Source organism: Macrobrachium nipponense, chromosome 40, assembly GCF_015104395.2.
Source record: "Macrobrachium nipponense isolate FS-2020 chromosome 40, ASM1510439v2, whole genome shotgun sequence".
Classification (NCBI taxonomy): Eukaryota; Metazoa; Arthropoda; class Malacostraca; order Decapoda; family Palaemonidae; genus Macrobrachium; species Macrobrachium nipponense.
In genome coordinates, this window is record NC_061101.1 from 13,591,524 (window position 1) to 13,615,135 (window position 23,612).

At 51.9% G+C, this 23,612-nt stretch overlaps 1 protein-coding gene across 1 annotated transcript in view; it reads left to right on the forward strand.

Annotated features, from left to right (window-relative positions):
• LOC135211845 (alsin-like) overlaps positions 1 to 23,612 on the forward strand; it is a gene marked incomplete at its 5' end in the record, with an annotated part of 77,304 nt that overhangs the window by 51,228 nt on the left and 2,464 nt on the right. Inside the window, 3 exon segments of the mRNA XM_064245054.1 lie at positions 22,550 to 22,689; positions 22,827 to 23,165; positions 23,339 to 23,593. Coding sequence (XP_064101124.1) covers positions 22,550 to 22,689; positions 22,827 to 23,165; positions 23,339 to 23,593 — 734 coding nt within the window.

The window sequence follows — 23,612 nt, forward strand, 5'->3', positions numbered from 1 at the left end:
ACCGCGACAGCGAGCCTAGCAGGTCACCTGACCGCCGCTCCCATCGGCGAGGGGGGAGCGTCAGGTCTGCCTCTCCAGTACCTTCAACCTCCTCGGGCTACACCGGGAGGAGCGAGGTACCTAGGAGTGATCGCGAGGGGTGCGCCTCTCGCGATCCCGCTACAACGCCGTACGCACCAGGCACGGTTCTAGGACCAGCCAGGACGTACGCGCAAGTAGCTGGAGGCGACCGTGAGGGGTCTGTCGCTGTTCCTCCCTCTGAAGGAGGAGTGTCTCGGGATCTGTTCTTGCTGGAGGGACTGGACGGTCCTACTCCTCAAGATGCAGTTACTCTCGAGATACAGAGGAACTTTGCAGAAGTCATTAAGCTGATTCGTCAGCATAATGGCCTTGCGGAAGGATCGCCGCTACCACCGTCCGAGCCCACGTCCCGGCTCGAGTCATTTTGGGGCCCGAAGAGGGAACCCAAAATGATGGTGGGATTGCCGCGATCAGAGCTTGCAGACTCGGTCCTGGACCAGGTGGAGAATCTCGTCTCAGGGCGAGAGGACTCGCTGAAGTCCGGTTGGTCTTCCAAGCTGCTTCCACCCCTACAGCGTCAGAGGCGTTTCTATGTGCCATCGGAAGATCCGATACCGCCGAAACAGGTTAACCCGGAGTTAGCGAGGCTGACTCCAGGTGTGTCCCTGCAGCAGCTCCTGTCAGAGAACCTCTGGTTCTCGCAGCAGGAGGCACTCGCCCTGGAATCTACCGCTATGGCAGCATTCCAGGCAGTCTCTTGGCTGGATTTGTGGTCCCTCACAATATCCAAAGTCGCGGCCGGCTCTGGGAGCTCTGCTCTCGAAGATGACGCGTCTTTCAGGAGACTGTGCCAGTCTGGAGGAAGAGCTATCTCTTACCTCGCCCATCAGACTGCTAACCTGTGGGCCAACTTGGTTCTTCGTCGTAGGGACGCAGTCCTTACCCGAGTGACCAAGGGGGCTGGGCGTGAGGCAGCACTCGGTCTTCGTAACGGACCCATTAGGAGTTCCACCGCTCTCTTTCCCGGAGAGATGGTGGACGCTGCGGTGGAAAGGCGGCGCACTGATGACAGTGACCGCTTGGTTCACCAGGCAGTCTCGAAGGTTTCTGGGCAATCTCTAGTAACTGCGGCTAAGCCTAAGAGTTTAGCTGGCGCTTCCACGGCTGCTAAGAATGTTGCTCCACCTAAGCCCCGTGGGAAGACTCCTGTTGTTTCGACTTCTGCGAGAGGAGGCCATAACCAGCCCTCCTCCCAGACATCCTTTCCCCGAGGAGGTGGTGGGAAGAAGTCGAAGCGAGGTGGGAAACGCTAGGGACGGCGTTCCCCCTCACCTGCTGCCGGAAGTGGGGGGGTGCCTAGCGAGCCAATTGGGCCAAACTTGGCGCACTACTGGCGCCGAGAACTGGATATCAGACGTCCTTCGGGAGGGATATCTACTACCCTTCGAGTCTCGGCCCCCCCCTCATCTCCAAACCGGTCCATCTACAAACCTATGTCCGGGGATCATCAAAGGACAACGCTCTTCGACAGGAGATCAAGACCATGCTGGCGAAACGAGCTGTAGAAATCGTAGAGGATCAGTGGCCGGGCTTTTACAGCCGCCTCTTCCTAGTGGAGAAGGCATCGGGGGGCTGGCGTCCGGTAATAGACCTCTCTCCCCTGAACCGTTTCGTTCGCACGACTCGGTTCATGATTGAGTCGGCACGGTCCGTGCTCGACTCGATCAGGGGGAACGATTTCATGCTTTTGGTGGACTTGAAGGACGCATATTTTCAAATACCCATCCATCAGTCCTCCAGAAAGTACCTCCGCTTCATCTTCGACGGGACGGTGTACCAATTCAGGGCACTTTGTTTCGGTCTGTCAATCGCCCCACATGTGTTCACGCGAGTGTTCACTCTGGTGTCAGCTTGGGCCCATTCGCACGGGATACGTCTTCTGAGGTATCTCGACGATTGGCTGGTCCTGGCGAGCTCCCGCTCGCAGTTGCTACAGGACAGGGATCGGCTCCTCAAGTTTTGTCACAATCTGGGGATTGTGATAAACTACGAGAAGTCCGATCTCGAACCCAAGCAGAAGATGAAGTACCTAGGTATGCTGATCGACACGGTAGCAGGGCAAGTCTTTCCCGCAGACTTGAGGATCAGCAAATTCAGGGAGGCAGCCGGCCGGTTCCTGTCTCGGCAGGAACAGGCAGCACAGCAATGGCAAGTCGTGATCGGCCATCTGTCGTCACTCGAGAAGTTAGTCCCTCACGGGCGTCTTCACCTGCAGTCTCTCCAGTGGAGACTAAGGGAGAGTTGGTCTCAGGCAAAGGATCCACCTTACTTCCCCGTGGCTCTCATGGAGAAGGTGAGGCAGGACCTAGCCTGGTGGCTCGACGACAAGAACCTCTTAAGAAGAGTGCCCATCCTCACTCCCCACCCGGAGATGCTGCTGTTCTCAGACGCATCGACCGAGGGATGGGGCGCACACCTGGAGGAGTTGCTGACTGCAGGTGTGTGGGACCATCACGACAAGCACCTTCACATCAATGTCTTGGAACTCAAGGCAGCGTTCTACGCTCTACAAGAATTCCAGGACCGCTTGGTGGGACACTCAGTGGTGTTGATGTGCGACAACACCACAGTAGTGGCATATGTCAACAAGCAGGGGGGCCTAGTGTCTCTTCCGCTACACCAGTTGACCGTGCAGGTGCACGAGTGGGCCACGGCTCACTCAATAGAGCTGTCAGCACGCTACATTCCAGGCAAGAGGAATGTAGTAGCGGACAAGCTCAGCCGTCGGGATCAGGTGATAGGAACCGAATGGTCTCTACACCCAGACGTGGTGGAAAGGCTCTTCAACCTGTGGGGGTGACCGGTCGTAGACCTGTTCGCTACCCGGCACAACAGAAAACTGCAGGTTTTCTTTTCAGCCATGCCGGACCCATGGGCAGCTGCAGAGGACGGTCTCCAACACCCCTGGGACAACCTCTTCGCCTACGCCTTTCCTCCCTTCTGTCTGATTCGGAAAGTGATCAGCTGAGCGCTGACCACCCCGAATCTCAGGATGATCCTGGTGGCTCCCAAACGACCTCAGGCCGTTTGGTATCCGGACCTGCTGGCTCTTCTTGCGGAAGCACCGAGAGAGCTACCCCATTGGCACAACCTTCTAGCCCAGCCACACATAGAACGGTACCACCAAGCAGTCCAGTCCCTTCAACTTCACGGCTGGCTGTTATCCACCATCTCTTGCGAACGAGAGGCTTTTCTCGTAGTGCAGCAACAGAGATGGCTGGACACGTCCGACAGTCCTCTGCAGCTGTGTACCAGGGGAAGTGGGCCGTCTTCTGTGGTTGGTGTCGTAGACAGGGTCTGTCTCCTCTCAGAGCCACTCTTCAGCAGGTAGCGGATTTCCTCGTGTTTCTTCGCCGAGAGAAGCTCCTCTCAGTACCCACAGTTAAAGGATACAGCCGCCCTGGGCCCTGGTCCTATCAACTGAGGGGACTGGATATCTCGAATTCGTTCGAGATTTCCTTGCTCATGAGGAGCTTCGAAAGGTCTTGCCCACCCAGGGAACTCAGGCCCCCTGAGTGGGATGTGACTCTCGTCCTTAGGAGTTTGACTCGAAGACCCTTCGAGCCACTCCGAGAGTCGTCAGACAGGGATCTGACCCTCAAGACCCTCTTCTTGCTGGCCCTGGCATCGGCGAAGAGAGTAGGGGAACTACATGGTCTGTCTTTCGATGTTAAACACACCACAGGCTGGGGATCTGTGACGCTCGATTTCGTCCCGAACTTCGTAGCTAAGACTCGGAATCCGTCGATCCCTGACGACAGGTTCGAGTCTTTCATGATAATGATGCGGATGAGATGCTGCTTTGTCCTGTGAGGGCGCTACGGCGCTATCTGAAGAGAACTCGACACCTCAGGCCTGAGTGTCGACGCCTCTTCGTTAGCACTGGGGTTACCAAGAAAGAAGTATCCAAGAACACGCTTTCTTTCTGGCTACGTGAGGTGATCAGGAGAGCGTACGAGGCTGATGGTAGCGACGACATCCGTACGCTCCGACCGAGAGCCCACGAAGTCAGAGGTATTGGACCCTCCTTAGCGTTCCGTAAGAACTTCTCCGTGGCGCAGGTCCTGAAGGCAGGTGTCTGGGCCAACCAGACCACCTTCACATCCTTCTACCTTCGGGATATTGCCCACAAGTCCTTGGATATTTTTTCCTTGGGACCTGTGTTGGCTGCTCAACACGTTGTGTAAGCTTACCCAGCACCCGAGCAGGCAGAACAGCATCGATTCCTGATATGACTGGGAGAATAAATGTGCGAATGAGAGTGTGACTGGCTTCTCTTCACCATCTTTCTCTACCTCTACCTGTGGGCAGAGGGATACGGTCGTCACCATGCTGGAAAGGAGTCCGATGCAGGTAAGCTACTCGACCGAGCTCCATCCTATCCCTTTCACTAGGGATAGGAGCGTATATCCACCACTTCCTCCTACAAGGGGGAGGAAGTGGATGCCTACATGAGACAAACCCATGACTTTATATTTGCTCCTGTACAGGAACAAGTTCTTACAATGCTGGTACGAAGAGATACACTTGCCTCTCTCTTAGTACTCGGCCCAGAGGTCTGACCATTGATCCTGCGGTGCACATCAATCGGACAGAGGCTTGGATCCCTCCCTCGCTCTTACGACCAGAGAGGCACTCCAGGGATGGACGAACACCAGTCTGTTCATTCAAAGACTCAGATTCCTCCCACCAAGAAGTGAGTCTTCCTATTGTTAAAGGACTGATGGTTTGTATTACGTATCGGAACAAATGACAATTTGTCGAAAATTGCATTTTTCCTAACTATACAAACCTGAGGTCCTTTACATATAGTCCCTCCTCATGCCACCCCTCACTGCGTATTTTGCATGGGCCAAAAGCAAAAGTGATTTGTTTACCTCACGCCGCGTGACAATCGGACAAGCAGTTAACTACCGTTCTCCCCTTGTTCGAAGCTTACGACTGTTCCAGCTGCCGCTAGCTACTTCCTATTGTTAAAGGACCTCAGGTTTGTATAGTTAGGAAAAATGCAATTTTCGACAAATTGTCATTTTTGTATATTCTATACAGTGTTATCGTAATTAGCTATGGAATCACGAGAGCTGGAGTGACCCCCTCGCCCCCCCATCAGCCACAGATTGTGCCCTGGTGTAGAGGGCCGTAAGTATGGGGCCTTTCGGTCCTCTGTAGAGGTTGATCCTCATGAATTTTGCACTCGCTGTTGAGGGCGAGAATGCTCTCGCACCGAGCCATGTGATGTGTGTGTTGTTTGGTCGAAGGAGCAGTGGGAGCGCTATGGGGGGAGGAAGAATCCGCGTAAGCCAGCCAAGGAGTCATCGGAGGGTTCTCCTGTTACTACTTTGGTTACGGACACGTCTTCTTCTTTTTTCCCGCCATCGCAGCTCCCTCGTATGGCTCCTTCCCCTTTGGGGGGGCCTGGTATCTCGCTCCTTCTCCTCTCTCAATCAGTCAAGCGTGGGGGATGGGGCTAGGTACCCCGATGTTCAGTTGTATTCGGGGTCGTCTGTTCGCTTGGGGTGGGACCTGTCCCCCCTGGGCGAGGGGAGACCCCCCTCTTACTAACCCGACTCTGTTTCCTTCCTCAGACTTGCTTGCCACGGAGGACAATCTCGGCAGGGCCTGATACTTGCTGGGGCTCCAAGGGACACCGAGTGTGCAGGGGTTGCTGAGTCATCTGGTGAGAGGGGCCATACTGGTAACTCACGGCCCGACCACCACGACAACTGCGACGGTGTCCACGCCTGGCTATGCTGCTCCACCTCCCCTGGTCTATACCCAGCACATTGCCATGGTTACCCCGACAGCTGCTGTTCAGGCGCCGCTGCCGGAGGCGAAGAGGTTTTCCTTGTCGCCGCCGCCACCTGGTTTTGCCACTCTTGCTCCAGCCCCTGACTTCCAGTGTCCCAAGAGCTCTTCCCTGGACCTGCCTCCAGTACAGAGGATGCCGCTGGTTCCTGCCACGCCTCCTGTTCCTGAGTTTTTTGTTGCTCCAGTTCCAGTACCAGTTCCTGCAGCTGTTGTTCCTGCCCGTGGTGTTGCTGCTCCCACCCCAGGTCCTTCCGGGATCCAGGCACGGAGCGGAAGACTGGTGGGAGTCGCCTGGCCAGCAATCGCTCTCGTGGCGATCTGCCGGTACCCATGGTTGATGCGACGGTCCAAGACCGGCCACAGGCTGAGGCAAGGAAGCAGTCCCCTCGGTCGCCTGGAACAGCCTCAGCTGGTCCAAGCGGCGTGATGCACTGTGAGGACAGGCCTCGCTCCTACCGCGACAGCGGACTCTGCCGGTCCCCTGACCACCGCCCCTACCGGGACCGGGCGGAGAGGGGGACCAGCAGCAGCTCTGCTGACGCTCGGGACCGTCGCTGCTGTTCTCGGTCCAGCTGCTCTCCCTGTGAGAACCGCTCGACCAGGCCTGCAGCTCGATGGCACAGCAGGTTAGCAATCGCCTGCACCCCCCCAGCACACCAGTTCTGCCGGTGGGCAAGGGGGAAGTGTCAGGTCTACCTCTCCTATCCCTTCAACTTCCTTGGGCTACCCCGGGAAGAGCGAGGCGACCAGGAGTGATCGCGAGGAGCGCGCCACGACGACCTATGAACCTGGCAAGGTCCTAGTACCGACCAGATCGTACGCGCAAGGAGCAGGAGGAGACCATGAGGGGTCTGTTGCGGTTCCTCCTCTGGAAGGAGGAGGGTCTCGGGAGGCGTTCTCACTGGACGGGCTTGACGGTCTGTCTCCGCAGGACGCAGTCACTCCTGAGATCCAGAGGTCATTTGCAGAGGTTATTGCGCTGATCCGTCAGCACAACGACCTCGGGGAAGGATCGCCGCTCCCACCTTCCGAGCTTACATTGGGTTTGGAGTCGTTCTGGGGACCCAAAAAGGAACCCAGGACGACGGTGGGTCTGCCGTGATCAGCCTTGGCCGACATTGTGCTTAGCTAGGTGGACGCTCTCGTCTCCGGACAGGAGGGTTTGCTTCGGTCCGGCAGGTCGGCCAAGCTCCTTCCCCCACCTCTACCGTGACAAAGGTGCTTTTACGTGCCATCAGAGGACCCTCTGCCGCCCAAACAGGTTAACCCGGAATTAGCTAGGCTAACTCCGGGGGTGTTTCTGCAGCAGCTCCTGTCGGAGAACCTCTGGTTCTCGCAGCAAGAGGCACTTGCCTTGGAATCTACCGCTATGGCAGCATTCCAAGCAGTCTCATGGCTAGACCTGTGGTCCCTCACAGTGTCTAAAGCCGTGGCCTCCTCGGGAAACATCACTCCTGAAGGGGACCCAGCTTTCGTGAGACTGTGCCAGTCTGGTGGTAGGGCTATCTCCTTCCTGACCCACCAGACGGCTAACCTGTGGGCCAACCTGGTACTGAGGCATAGGGATGTTGTCCTCACTCGAGTGACCAGGGCGGCTGGGTGAGAGGCGGCCTTGGGTCTTCGCAACGGACCGGTGCAGAGTTCCTCCTCTCTCTTCCCCAGAGAGATGGTGGACGCTGCGGTGGAACAACGGCGCACTGACGAGAGTGACCGTTTAGTCCACCAGGCAGTCTCGAAGGTGGCTGGGCAACCTCGAACGACTGCGGCTAAGCCAAAGAGTTTAGCTAGCGCTTCCTCTGCGGCTAAGACGATCGCTTCGTCGAAGCCGAGAGAAAAGACTCTGCCTTCGACTTCGACGGTAAGGAGTGACTGTAACCAGCCCTCCTCCCAGGCCTCCTTCTCTCGAGGAGGAACTGGGAAGAAGTCGAAGAGAGGAGGGAAACGCTAGGGACGGCGTTCCCCTCATCTGCTGCCGGAAGTCGGGGGGTGCCTGGCGAGCCATTGGGCAACATGGCAGCGCTTCGGAGCGGAGACCTGGATAGTGAACGTCCTTCGGGAGGGATATTTACTACCCTTCGAGTCTCGGCCACCCCTCACCTCCAACCCGGTCCACCATCAGACGTATGTTCCTGGTTCGGCCAAGGATGTGGCGCTTCGGCAGGAAGTAGAAGCCATGCTGAGCAAACGAGCTGTGGAGATCGTATGGGATCAGTCGCCGGGCTTCTACAGTCAACTTTTCTTGGTGGAGAAGTCCTCGGGGGCTGGCGCCCAGTGATAGATCTCTCTCCCTGGAACCGATTCGTTCGCCAGACTTGGTTCACGATGGAAACAGCACGGTCAGTGCTTGATTCCATCAGGGAGAACGACTTCATGCTTTCTGTGGATCTGAAGGACGCGTATTTCCAGATACCCATCCATCAATCCTCCAGGAAGTACCTCCGCGTCATCCTCGACGGGACAGTGTACCAATTCAGGGCACTTTGTTTCTGTCTCTCAACCGCCCCACAGGTGTTCACGAGAGTGTTCACGCTGGTGTCTGCTTGGGCCCACTCGGTAGGGATACGTCTTCTGAGGTATCTCGATGATTGGTTAGTCCTGGCGAGCTCCCGCTGACAGTTGCTACAGGACAGAGATCGACTCCTCGAATTCTGCCGCAATCTGGGGATCGTAGTGAAGTACGAGAAGTCAGATCTCGAGCCCAAGCAGAGGATGAAGTACCTGGGCATGCTGATTGACATGGTAGCAGGGCGAGTCTTCCCCGCAGATTCGCGGATCAGCAGGTTCAGGGAGGCAGGAGGATGGTTCCTGTCCCTACAGGAGAAGCCAGCTCAGCAGTGGCAGGTCGTGATCGGTCACCTGTCGTCTCTCGAGAAGCTAGTCCCTCACAGGCATCTTCACCTGCGGTCTCTTCAGTGGAGACTAAAGGAGTGTTGGTCACAGGCAAGAGACCCACCTTTCTTCCCTGTGTCCCTCACAGAGGAGGTAAGGCAGGACCTAGCCTGGTGACTGGACGACGGGAATCTCGTAAGAGGAGTGCCTCTTCGCACTCCCCCTCCCGCGGAGATGTTGCTGTTTTCAGATGCATTGACCAAGGGATGGGGCGCACACCTGGAGGAGTTGCTGGCTGCGGGTGTGTGGAACCATCACGACAGGCACCTTCACATCAATGTCCTGGAGCTCAAGGCAGTGTTCCTCGCTCTCCAAGAGTTCCAAGATTGTCTGGTGGGACACTCTGGTGTTGATGAGCGACAACATCACAGTATAGTGGCGTACGTCAACAAACGGGGGCCTAGTGTCCCTCCCGTTGCATCAGTTGACGTTGTAGGTGCACGAGTGGGCCGTGGCGCACTCAGTAGAGCTGTCAGCCTGCTACATTCCAGGCAAGAGGAATGTGGTAGCCGACAAGCTCAGCCGTCGAGATCAGGTGATAGGAACCGAGTGGTCTCTTCACCCAGACGTGGCGGAAAGGCTCTTCAACCTGTAGGGGCGTCCAGTCGTAGATCTGTTCGCCACCCAGCACAACAGAAAACTTCAGGTTTTCTACTCGGTTGTGCCAGACGCATGGGCAGCTTCAGAGGATTTCAAAAATATTTTAGATAAACCAAGAGCTTTACACAAGTTGCTCGTAACCTTGAATGTTTTCTTTCACAGTAAAATAAAAACACAAATTCTTTAAAATTATTTATTCTTATGAATAAATAATTACGAAATGGCATAGATACAACTCTGATGGCTGAAGTCCTGTTCCCAATCGCTAATCATAAATTGATAACTACTGCTTGTGGTGGAAAGAACTTCACTTATGGAAATTTTTGAAAACCTATGGATTCTGAAAACAACAACAGACTTTCATTATCGATCCAACAATATTTAATAAGATAAAGACTATCCTCATGTAAAAAAAATTGTGTATATCATTGACCAACTTAACACGGAAATTACCTAAATCAGCTGCGTGAAAGAACCAGAAATTGAATCAGTGTCTTCCACTAAACCACTGTCCTCCTTAACAATTAGCAACTGCCTAAAAATCAAAGAGCAATTACACAAATGGTAATAACAAAGTTCCAAAAATTATACACCTTTATGGATAGCAATATCAAAACAAGAATCCATAGAAAATTTACAGGTTCTGAAAGCATGGTAATAATTAAGAATAATTAAAAACCCCCTAACCTAAGCTTTACCATACGCCACAAATCGTAGGAAACTTACTGGGCAGGAAAGGTTCAACCATTGACTCCATAGAAGTGTTGATGACCTAGGCTTCAAAGACGACGACGGAAGAGGCAGAGACAGGTGGGTCAGCAAGAATATGTTACATAGTTAATGTAGATGCTGCTTCAATACACAAAGCATTCTCTTACGAGGGAGTAGAGTTCACTAGTTATCTTCAAATGTTATCCAGTGGTTCTAAGTTGGAACCTGAGCTTGAACTGCTTTTCCTTCTTCGTGGCGGGTCGAGGTAGACATGTTTTTCTCCTCCGAGAATCGTGAAATGCAAAGGCCATCGTCCTTCCATAAAAAATCAAGGATGAGGAGGATGAACTGAAACAGGTAAAAGAGCCAGCAGAGCCATCTAGGTGTTGTGCAATCCTATAAACTCCCATTTTTCTTTTAGAATTTATTTAGTATGGCACGGGGGTTTAAAGGACTACTTTAGTATGCAAATAATAAACAAATAAATTTTCTATAAAATCTTAAACAGAGGACGCTCTTGAACACCTGTGGGACAATCTCTTTGTGTATCCCTTTCCCCCGTTCTGTCTGATTCGCAAGGTGATCGGCAGGGCGCTGATCACCCCGAATCTTCGGATGATCCTGGTGGCGCCCAAATGGCCTCAAGCCATTTGGTACCCAGACCTGCTGGCTCTGCTCACCGAAGCTCCGAGAGAGATTCCCCCCTGGCACAACCTCCTGTGCCAGCCACACGTAGAATGGTACCACCTGTCGGTCGAGTCCCTGTGTCTTCACGGCTGGCTGTTATCCACCATCTCTTGCGAGCGAGAGGCTTTTCTCGCAGCACAGCAACAGAGATGACTGGGTACCTCAGACAGTCCTCTGCAGCTGTATACCAGGGGAAGTGGTCCGTCTTCAGCAGGTAGCGGATATCCTTGTGTTCCTTCACCGAGAGAAGCTCCTCTCCGTCTCCGCAGTTAAAGGATACAGAGCTGCCCTAGCCCTAGTCCTTAAACTGTGTGGAGTGGATATCTCCTCCTCCTTCGAGATCTCCCTCCTTATGAAGAGCTTCGAGAGGTCTTGCCCACCCAAGGAACTCAGGCCCCCCGGGGTGGGACGTGACTCTCGTCCTTAGAAGTTTGACTCGAAGACCCTTCGAGCAACTCCGTGAGTCGTCAGGCAGGGATCTGACCCTCAAGACCCTCTTTTTGCTGGCCCTGTCATCAGTGAAGAGAGTAGGGAAACTTCATGGTCTTTCTTCGACGTCAAGTATTCCAGGGGATGGGGATCCGTGACGGTCGATTTCGTCCCGAACTTCGTAGCGAAGACTCAGAATCCTTCGGTCCCTGACGACCGGTTCGAGTCTTTCACGGTCCCCTCCTTGAAGGACTTCACTGATAATGATGCGGATGAGATGCTGCTTTGTCCTGTGAGGGCGCTACGGCGCTATCTGAAGAGAACTCGACACTTCAGGCCTGAGTGTCGACGCCTCTTTGTTAGCACCAGGGTTACCAAGTAAGAAGTTTCCAAGAACACTTTCTTTCTGGCTGTGTGAGGTGATCAGGAGGGCGTACGACATGGATGGTGGTGACAACACCCGTACCCTTCGTCCGAGAGCACACGAAGTCAAAGGTATTGGTCCAACCCTTACGTTCCGCAAGAACTTCTCCCTGGCATAGGTTCTGAAAGCAGGGGTTTGGGCCAACCAGACCACCTTCACTTCCTTTTACCTTCGGGATATTACCCACAGGTCCTTGGACACCTTTTCCTTTGGCCCCGTGGTGGCTGCTCAACAAGTTGTGTAGTCTACCCAGGACCCGAGCGGACAGAACAGCATCACATCCTTTTGTGACTGCATGAATGGACGAGTGAAAGAGAGTGCGACTGGCTTCTCTTCCTCCTTCGTTCTTCCTCCTCTACCTGTGGCAGAGGGCTGCGGTCGTCACTACGCTGAACAGGAAGCAGATGCAGGTAAGCTACATGACTGAGCTCCATCCTATCCCTTTCAGTAGGGATAGGAGTGTTTATCTACCACTCCCCAACAAGGGGGGGAATGGAAGCCAACAAGAGACAAACCCATGACTTCGTTTTGGCTCATGAAGTAGGAACTAGTTCTTGTGTATTTGCTATTTATAAGAGGTACGCTTGCTTTCCTCTTCTAAATTTGGTCCAGAGGTCTGACCACTGATCTTGTGGTGCACACCCTGATCAGCTGGGCAGAGGCTAGGATCCCTCCCTTTGCTCTTACGACCAGGGAGGGAACCAAGGTCGGACGAACACCAGTCTGTTCATAAGACTCAGATTCCACCCACCAATAAGTGAGTCTTCCTATTGTTAAAGGGCCAAGGGTTTGTATACGTATCGGAACAAATAACAATTTGTCGAAAATTGTATTTTTCCTAACTATACAAACCTGAGGTCCTTTACTTATAGTCCCACCTCATGCCACCCCTCACTCTGCATTTCCTGGGCCTAAAGCAAAGTGACTCCTCTCCTCGCAGTTGAGCTGACCACCAACTGCCGGACAAGTAGTTAACTACCGAACCCCCTTGTTCGAAGCTTACGACCGGTTCAGCTGCCGCTAAGTACCTTCCTATTGTTAAAGGACCTCAGGTTTGTATGGTTAGGAAAAATAGAATTTTGGACAAATTGTTATTTTGTGATAGCCTTTGTAACCACCACCCTTCTACTTGTGTTAAAAGTCGGCGGCTAAGGTATGCCAACATATTATTTACATTTTTTTCGCCCTTTAAACTGGCTCAGACCTGCATGAGGACGAGATATGTATTTAACGTGAGGATGAGACATGTATTTCACGTAAGTGATATTGATCCTGTAACAGGACATTTATTCATCCAGAAATTACTCTTACGCTTGGGAATTACCAAGGGAACTTCAAAGGTGTGTCCCTGTTTTGTTGTTATGGTAATTTCTCTTCTCCTTCTTCCTTTCACTTACTATTGGAAGAAGGTAGAAGGATGGGCGTGTGGTGTTGATGTTGGGGGATCTCCTTTCACTTCGAAGGGTGATGCCCTTGGATGCATGAGGAGTATCCTCATTACTTTAATAATTTTTCCTTTTGTTCCGATACGTAATACAAACCATCGGTCCTTTAACAATAGGAAGTAGCTAGCAGCAGCTGGAACGGTCGTAAGCTTCGAACAAGGGGAGAACGGTAGTTAAATGCTTGGCGGCGCGACTGGGAGGTTTTGGTGTAAACAAATCACTTTTGCTTTCGGCCGCGGGTGTGAAGGACGTGTTCGTCATCGCTCTCTGCCCGCTTCATCGTCGTATGCTTTGTTTATATTGTGTTTTCTACTAATAGTTTGGTTGACTTGAAAATGAAACTGTAAGTACACTGTTTTCATTTTCATTACTTTATTATGAACCAACATGGAGCTATCGCCATAGATGCGGCGATTTCCTCTCTTCATGAATTGAACCCTTGAATTATGTCTCTGTGCCGAGGGCGGGCGCGCTCGCGCCGAGTCATGTATTTTGGGCGAAAGTGTGTAATTGAAAAATGTAAGTACTCTTTTCATTATATTTTGCCCTGTGCATTCGTTGCCGAGAGCGTGATGCGCTCGGAACGAGCCGCTTATTTTGTATGATAGAATGCAATGAAAGTGGATTCGCAATTGCAGTATTCTTTTCATTTTCATTTATTTATTTGCATCAATTTTAATTTGGATCAATTTCCGCTCTTACCCGGGAATTGATCCTTACGATTTATTTTCTGTGAAAGTGAAATCGCAAAGTGCAGTATTCTGTTTCATTTTCATATATATCTTTTATGATTAGTATAATTATTATGGATAAGTTTCCGCTCTTACCGGGAATTGATCTTTTCCCCTTTAAAGGTCTATGACGTGAATCGCACAAGTGCGTATTCTGTTTCAGTTCATATACTTTTCACTGCTGTGCGGGGATAGGGGAAGTCGAGGTCCTGCCAGGAAGTCGTCGGAAAGCTTCTCCCGCGACTCCCTTGGTATCCGATTCTTCGTCTTCTTTCCTGCCCCCCCCCGCTCAGCTTCCTCGTTGTATTTTGTATTTGGGGTCTTTCCTTGCATTCGGGGTAGGGCATGTCTTCCTCCCGTGCGTGAGGGGAACCCCTCTTACTAATCTATCTGTGCTACCGCAGGTGCTACATCCGTGGGAGACGACCTTGGACAGGTATGGACCACGCGGCGGCAGGGCGTGCCTAGCATCCACAGGCTGCTGTAGCGTCTAGCGAGGTCTGGGGCGGTCTCCACTACTACCTCCACGGCCGCTTATGCTGCTTCCCCCTCATGCTCTCCCCTCGCCTGGTCTACACTCCCCATGCTGTGTCGGTGACGCCATCTGCCGCTACTAGGGCTGGTCGCCGCCGTACCGAGGGGGGGTATGCCTCCGCCGCCTGTGTTCTTCGTGTTGCCTACCCCAGACTTCCGCTGTTCCAGCAGCTCGCCCCTGGACCGGCCGCCAGTAACCAGGTTCCCACTGGCTGCCGATGATTCTACGAGGCGATGGCTGGGCCTGCCGTACCTGCCGCTGATGTGGTTCCCGCTGCTGGCTTGGCTGTCCCTTCTGGGTCTACTGCTGCCGCTGTTCCTGAGCTGGTTGCTGTACCTGTCGCTCCTCATTCCTGCGCCTGTCCATGCTGGTCCTGCCCACGGTGTATCTTCCCCAGTCCCAGGTCCTTCCGGACAGGTGCAGTCGGGGCCGTGTTGCTTCGGCAATAGCCCGGCTCCGGCCTGGATGGAGGACCTGACGACTGTCCTGCGTGAGCTGACGAGGAAGAGGAAGAAGAAGAGAAAAGTGTCATCTTCTTCATCGTCTGCTGCTGCCTCTTTCCCCCCTTCGACTTCTAAGGCCTATAAGCCGAAGAAGAAGAAGGCTGCCCCCCCCCCCTAAGAAGTCTCCTTTGGGAACTTCTAAGGGCCCGTCCCACCCCGGTGGGACGGGGGGGTCCTTCTGCTGGTCCTCCTGCTCCTTTGGGAGCGGGGCCTGTCTCCCCTTCCGTAAGGAAGAGATAGACGGGGACCAGAGGAGTACCGGTTAGCGCTGGTACTTCCTTGCCTTGTGCTAGCGGCGATGCCACTACGCCAGGTTCCGGCTCGGTCTCTCGTTCGCGAGAGATCCCGAGTGTACGCTCTCCCTCGGGAGACCGTGCAGCCAAGTTTCGGCGCCAGAGTTTGCTCGGCGCCAAGACGCGGCACGGAGCAGAAGGCTGGTGAGAGCCGCTCAGGTGACTCTTGCCAGGCCAGCGGCCGCTCTTGCAGCGACCAGCTGGTAACCCGGGTTTCCCCCCTAAGAAGGCTCCTTCGGGAACTTCTAAGGGCTCGTTCCACTCCCGTGGGACGGGGGGGTTCTTCTGCCGGTCCTCCTGCTCTTTCGGGAACAGGGCCCGTCTCCCCTTCCGCAAGAAAGAAGAAGACGGGGACCAGAGGCGTACCGACTACCACCGGTACTTCCTCGCCTGGTGTTTGCGGCGCTGCCACTACGCCAGGTTCCGGCTTGGTCTCTCGTTCGCGAGAACTTCCGAGTATACGATTCTCCCGCGGTGGAGAGAGTATAGCCAAATTTTGGCGCCAGAGTTCGCTCGGCGCCAAGTACGTGGCACGGAGCAGAAGCTGGTGAGAGCCTCATGTGACTCTCGCCCAGACCATCGGGCCGCATCTCGCAGCGATCATCTGGTAACCCTGGTAGACGTGACTGTCTGACCATGCCACGAGCTGAGGCTGGGAAGAGCTTCCCCCCTCCCGATCGTTGGCAGCCTCGGCTGGTACCAGCGGTATGACACGCCGCGAGGACACGCACCAGTCTCACCACGACAGTGGTCTCCGCAGGTCTCCTGACCGCCGCTCCCACAGGGACCGGGCGTATAGGGTGACCAGCAGCAGCTCCTCTGCACACGAGATCGGGGCCGCTGTTCTCGGTCCAGCCGTTTCCCTGGGAAACGGCTCGACTAGGCCTGCAAGTTGGCGATCGCCTACAGCCCTCCAAGCCCGCTGGTTCTGCCAGCGAGCGAAACTGAGGACTGTCATGTCTTCCTCTCCCGTGCCTGCAACTTCCTCGGTTTGCACCAGGAAGAGCGAGGTACAGCGGGGTGATCGTGAGGGGCATACCCCGCACGATCCCGTCACGACGCCGTAAGTACCAGGTACGATCTTCGGACCGACCAGGACGTACGCGCAAGTGGCAGGAGGAATCCGAGAGGGGTATATCGCAGTTCCTCCTCCTTAAGGGGGAGGTTCTCGGAATGCTCTTGTTCGAGGGGCTTGACGGTCCTACACTGCAAGATGCTATGACTTTCGAGATCCAGAGGAACTTGTGTCGAGGTTATGGCGCTGATTCGTCAGCGCAACGACCTCGGGGAAGGATTGCCGCTCCCACCACCGCAGAAGCCCACGTCTCGGCTCGAGTTGTTTTGGGGCCCGAGAGGGAACCCAAACCGACGGTGGGTCTGCCGCGATCGGAGCTTGCCGATTCTGTCTTGAACCAGAGTCTCTCGTCTCCGGACAGGAAGGCTCTCTCAGTTCTGGCCGGTCGAACAAGCTACTTCCACCTCCTCTACTGCGACAGAGGCGTTTCTACGTGTCTTTGGACACCGTATTTAAATACTCCTTCGGTCCTCCTGAGAGGTTTCGACCTCGACGAGGACTGCAATGAGTCGGAGGACGGTATCGGCTCTCTCCTGTCAGGTGTCGATCAGCCCCACCCAGACGACGTTCACAGTGGCGGCAGACCCTCACCTACAGTGAGAGTTCGTAACCCTCCTCGGGAAAACGTTTTCTCCTGACGATACGTTTTCCCAGACTCTGAGAGGCCATCACCGCAAGGCGATGGCTGCTCCTACTCTTCTCCAACTGCTAGTTCCACTGGGAAGGCGAGCGAGTATCCAATTCCTCCCCCATTCCCTCTTTCCTTACGGCTACGAGGGAAAGGGGAGGGATCCCTACAGAGATTTCTCTGTAGGATCCCACGTTGGGGTACTGCGCTACCGGGGGACCTTCGGGTCCTACCTGACGTAAGTCCCAGTCGTTGAGGAGGGATCCCTGCCCCATCCTCGATTTCTACGGGAATCGAGAGGACCACCAGCCGATATCGTTTGACGAATTCGGTGGGGGTTTTGCAGAGTGCTTAGAATTCTACGGAATTTCTAGCGCATTTAGAGTGTTCGAGTTTTTTACGATCTCCAAACACTTAGGCGAGTCCACGGTCCAAAGTGAGCGAGACGAGAATCCCCAGATAATTGTTACACGATAATCGGGAACCTCACCTATGCTCGAATTCCTGGAATGTCTAGCATGAGGAAGAAAAGAATGCTGCTGAAGAGGAGTATCTCACAGTAGGCGACCAAACCTGGAATAGAGAAGAACGGACGGGAACATCCAGTTTGGCTTGAACTATCGTCTTTGATATTCTGTTCACCATTGAAGCTTTCCTTCGAGGAAGACTTCTCCTTCACTCTCTTTGATAGAGATCGAAGGTGATCGATCTCCAATCCTTATTTTGTTTTCTTGAAGGAATAGAATTTAGGATGGAGATCGTTGTTCAGAATCCTACAAATATACTACGTATATTAACCTCGCGACATGATTCTGCTAAGCAGTTGAATTGTCCGAGGGGTAGGTGCATATCCTAGTTACTCTACGGTTTGCGACTTAGACGAAAAGTATTCTAATTGAACTGCAACTCGGGTTGCCTGCAACCTCCCAGGAGTTTCCAGTTTTCAATTTTATATACTTATTGTTTGTCATGACAACACCATTTCAACTTTTATATTTACCGAAATTCGTTTCACCTAAATATAATTGCTCGAGCATATCTTTTATGCTCGGTGGTTTCTAGCCGAACGCATTCCTTCGTGGAATAATGGATTACCTGGCAAACTCAGGATGACGAGTCAGCGAGAGCTCAGGCTCAGCTACTGCGTTATGAACTGCCATGAGCAGCTCATTATCAGCTGGGCCTCCGAGATGCACGGTCAGTTATGTCTCTCTCTCCCCTGCTTTGATTGACTACCGAACCGTATCTCTGCCCAACAATCATGGACTTAGGTCTCTGATTAACGGGGATTCTCGCAATAATGAAGGACCATCTACTGCTGTGACGCTCGATTCCATCGCCTTCGACATTGCGAGAATTTTCAACAGAGATATCTCTTGGACTCTTTCATCTTTCTGTTTACCGCATGGTAACAGAAGTCTGTACTAGTCTCCCGCTGCATCGCACTGCGATAATGCGAATGATTTTGCAGACATCTGAGTTTGTCTTCAAAATATCTTGTCTTCGTAGGTGTACAATTGTTCATTGTTCACCCCCCCGAATTAACAGATGTGTCAGAAGACATCGCCTACTCTCCGACCTGACAGCTCTACTTCCAAATGTTCAGCCAAGAGAAGCAGTTCTTCAGGCGGCTGTCCCCTGTGTTTTCATTACTGAAGAACGCCCCGCTTTCATTGCAACTACGACTTCTCACCGGACAGCAATGAAATAGCGGTTAGCGTTTTCAGTCATTTGTAAGCACAGGTTATGAATCTTGAGAATCCTTCTCTCGATTCGTCTGTGAAGACGTAGGTTGCATTCAATGTCTACCTTCGTCTTCAACGGCACATAGTGTTGTTTCTCCTTAGCTGAGATTCAACAACTATGAGTGTCTTGCTTTCAGGGACCTCGGTCTCTAGAAGGCAACTGACTTTCGCCTGTTGGGTACATGCCTTAAGAGAATCATCACCTCGCTGTCCTGCATTGGTGACAAACAAATACATTATTTGTTTGGTCCTCTCGGCATAACCCTTTTAAAGGTGAAGGTCACATGACTTACTCGGATGCTTGGACAACTTGCCTCCTACCGAATGCAGTCAGTCCTCAGCTGTCAGAGCGCCCCAGTCAGTTACGAACTATGCTGTTGACTTAGTTCGGTGTTACAGAGCAACTCATTAACTTCGTCTTAATAGTTGTCCACAGTACCCATACCATCGACACCCACCATGGAGTGTCGGTGTCCTATCCACTACCGAGAACTTCGCTGCATGGGGATAGGAGGATGCGAGAGACTTCGTGGCAAACGGACAGACCAGTATGGGTACTGGACATCACCGAAGTCGAGAAGAGGGATAGGTCATGCTACTATTTTCCCTTCTTTTCCTCTGAGGAAACTGCAATGGACTTCTCCTGCGAAGTCAAGCATCCAGGGGATGGGGACATCCGTGACGCTCGATTTTGTACCGAACTTCGTAGCGAAGACTCAGAACCCTTCGGTCCCTGACGATTTGGTTCGAGTCGTTCACAATCCCCTCCCCAATGGACTTCACCGCTTCGATGCGAAGGAGATGCTGCCTTGTCCGCCAAGAACTTCTCCGTGGCACAGGTACTGAAGGCAGGGTCCTGGTAGTCCAACCAGACCACATGCCCTCCTTCTACCTTCGTGATATTGACCCACAGGTCCTTGGATCTTTTTCCTTGGGACCCGTGGTGGCTGCTCAACATGTGTGTATCGAACCCAGACCCTCGCAGGCTGAACAGCATCGAGTCCTGGTGTGACCGTAAGAATGGATGAGTGAATGAGAGTGTGACTGGCTCCTCTTCCCATCTTTTTCTTCCCCTCTATCTGTGGGTAGAGGGACACGGTCGTCACCCTGCTGGATAAGGACGAGATGCAGGTGAGCTACTCAACAGAGCCCCATCCTATCCCTTTCACTAGGGATAGGAGCGTATATTCACCACTTCCTCCAACAAGGGGGAGGAAGTGGATGCCAGCTTGAGACAAACCCATACTTTATGTTGCCTCTTGCAAACAGGAACAAGTTCTTGCTTGCTGGTACGAAGAGATACGCTTGCCTCTCTCTTAGTACTTCGGCCCAGAGGTCTGACATTGATCCTGCGGTGCCCACCCTGATCAATCGGACAGAGGCTTGGATCCCTCCCTTGCTCTTACGACCAGGGAGGCCTTCCGGAATTCCAGATGGACGAACGAACACCAGTCTGTTCATCAAAAAGACTCAGATTCCTCCCCCACCAAGAAGTGAGTCTTCCTATTGTTAAAGGACCGATGGTTGTATTACGTATCGGAACAAATGACAATTTGTCGAAAATTGCATTTTTCCTAACTATACAAACCTGAGGTCCTTTACAAATAGTCCCTCCTCATGCCACCCCTCACTCTGCGTATTTTGCATGGGCCAAAAGCAAAAGTGATTTGTTTACCTCCCAGTCGCGCGGCTGTCGGACAAGCAGTTAACTACCGTTCTCCCCTTGTTCGAAGCTTACGACCGTTCCAGCTGCCGCTAGCTACTTCCTATTGTTAAAGGACCTCAGGTTTGTATAGTTAGGAAAAATGCAATTTTCGACAAATTGTCATATTTTACAGACTAGTGGTGATTGTGTTTTCAGCAGTATTGGTTGGATACTCTTCGTATTGGTTACCCTAACCTTGGAATTGTACCTATGACTCGTAGCATGTTGCGTACCGATCCTCGAGTATGTGTACTGATCCCCTGCTGATAATCATATTCATTACCACTACTACCCTGGAGTTATGTCACTGGACGAAGCTGCCGCGCTCCCCTGTGAGGTTTATCTACTCCTAATGGGAGAAGTCTGGCAGAATTCGGAGGAATCGAAGAGGAAGAGAGCTCGTCACGTGTCGTCATCCTCCTCTTAGAGATCATCTTATCTTCATGCCTCCTCCCCTTCAACTTTTAAGGCTTTGCCGTAGAAGAGAAGGTGGTCTCCCCCCCTATGAAGTCTCGTCACGGGACTTCTAAGGGTCTTTAGTTGAGATTCAGCTACTGTGAGAACTTCAGTCTTGCCATCAGGACCTTGGTCTCTAGAAGGCAATTGACTATCGTCTGATGGACACATGCCTTGAAAGAATCATCATCTTGCCTTCCAGCATCGGTGGCAACAGATAGACGATTTGTATGGTCTCAGCATAACCCTTCAAAAGGCGAGGGTCACATGACTACCCCTTGGCTGCATGACTGCTCGCCTCAATCAACTGAACGCAGTCAGTCGGCACAGTCATTACTTTGTCCTAATGGCGTGTTCCGGTAACCCAGAAGTATCGACACCCACCATGGAGTGTTGGTGTCTTTATCCATTGCGGAGACGATGAGACCGTGAGAGACTTCGCTGCAATGGGATACGAGACTGCGAGAGACTTCACTGCAGATGGATAGACCAGTGGACGGGTACTGGACATCACTCCGAAGAATATGTCGGACAGGAAGATGGATAGGTCATTGTGACCATATCTTTCTTTCCCTTCGGGACTCCCCACAGATCCTTGGAACCTCATTTCCCTGGACCAGTGGTGGATGCTTGCAAGATGTGTTTGCTTACCCAACTCCTTCAAGAGGACAAGTTGCATCTCGTCCATGGTGTGCAGTTGTAGAGGTAAGAAGGATGCGAGAGTGACTGGCTCTCCCCCCTTCCACGCCTCTTCCCTCCATTCCTCTTCCTTCGGGTAGAGGATAGGACTCGAACTCACACTGGCTGGTCGGACGATTGATGCGGTAAGCTTACACATAAGCATCCTTTTTATGTTTCTTATCAGAATCATAGAAGCAATCCCGCTCCTTCCTCTAGCTAAGGGGAGGAAGGAGACTGACAATAATGCAAACCCTTCCCAGAACTTTGCATTAATGTCTCCGACGCCAAATATTCTTCACAGCCCTTTTTTCCGATGAGTCATGATCCCTCACTCATTTTGAAAAGGTCTAGAAGTCTGACTTTTGATCATGCAGCTCCTATACTCTGATCAAGTTGTCAGAGGCAGCAGGGCACTCATCCTCGCTCTTACGACCAGGAGGAGTAGCCTAGGTGAGCAGAACTCCAGTCAGTTCTAGAGGCTCACTCAGATTCCTCCCACCAATAAGTGAGTCTTCCTTATGTTAAAGGACCGAGGGTTTGTATTACATGTCGGAACAAATCACAATTGGTCATAAATTGTATTTTTCCTAACTATACAAACCTGAGGTCCTTTACAGATATGCCCACTTCTTGCCACCCCTCAATCTGAACCTGGGCCGAAAGACAAAGTGGAGTGTTTACATCTGGGCAGGCTAGCCTGCCCCACGGTAGTTACTGCCTAACCACCTTGTTCAAGATTCAACGGCCGTAATTCCAGCTACGCCGTAAGTACATTCCTTATGTTAAAGGACCTCAGGTTTGTATAGTTAAGAAAAATGCATTTTACAACAAATTGTGATATTTTCTTCATTTGTCCATAGGGGCAGTAGAATGTTATTGTCTTGGTTTTAATTTGAAATTACTCATTGTCCTCTTGTTGATAGCAACGCCAAAGAAATTTGCCGAACATTTACTGCCCTGCCTGTAAACGTAAAGTTTCAGATTTCTCAGAGATGTAATAGATTAGCCTTTGAATTTCTGTAACTCCTTTTCTTCTTCCTTTATAGACAACTTTATAGAATATTGCTGAACATTTCTGTCTGGGTTTTAACATTAAAATATCTTGTTTATCTCTTATTGCCAGAGAGCAACCAGCTTCACCAAACCAAGCAGGTTCTCTTGGACTCGTATTTGGATGTTACTCACGCGGTTGCGAGTAGCATCAGTGACATGCTAGATGACCAAGCCAGCGATGTCACTGCAGTAATACCAATTATACGTCAGGTGGGTTGATAGTTTTTACTGTTTTGCCAAACTACTAGACCTAGTAGGAAGTTACAACCCTTATTTATTCAGGCTTTGGAGTGGACAGATACATTCAAGACTACTTCTCATTCATTTCTTTTTTCTCTATCGTATAGGTTGAAGAGTACAAATCTATATACCAGAAATACATGAACATAGTTTGTGATGCCCTAGCGATCAGCGGACTTACACTAAGCAGCAAAGAGGCCATTACTGTCATCGAAAAGTGTCCGCCAGTCCTGTCCAGTCTCGTCCCCGAGTCAAAGAGGAAAACAAACAGTGAATATTTTGCTCACCTCATCCTTCGTCCTCTGCAACACATACACGAATACGCAGACTTCCTCATGAAGATGAAGCAAGATAGCGAAACTTACTACTCACCGTTTACGTTAGATAAGATTAAAATAGCGCACGCTCACTGGAAGCAGCTCTCCAATGCAGCTCATAAGAGTCAGGTGTGTATCTTGATTTGCCATGCAGTGTTTGAATTCTCAATTGGAGCTTGCTTTGCAAAGCAACAGCATGCTTGTCTTGTTATATGAGATTGATCTCACATTTTTCATCTAAGACTTAGTCCTTTATTTATGTTTTTCCAGTTGTTTAAACCCATTTAAACCAAATTTTCCAGGTGGAAGCTGAATCAACAAAGGCTTACTGGGAGACTTGCAGTCCAAAAATCATGGAAGCGCTGGCAAACCCCACTCGCAGGATCCTGCGAGATTCCCGTACGAATCCCATAAACGTCCACAACGCGGGTCGATTCTCTTCTCACTCATTTGTGCTCTTCACCGACATCTTAGTACACATACAGTATTCCAATTTCTCAACTTACTCCCTCAGCACAATGTGGGTTGAACCTGTTCCTAACACTTCAAATATTCAAGTGAGTATTGAAAGTTAGT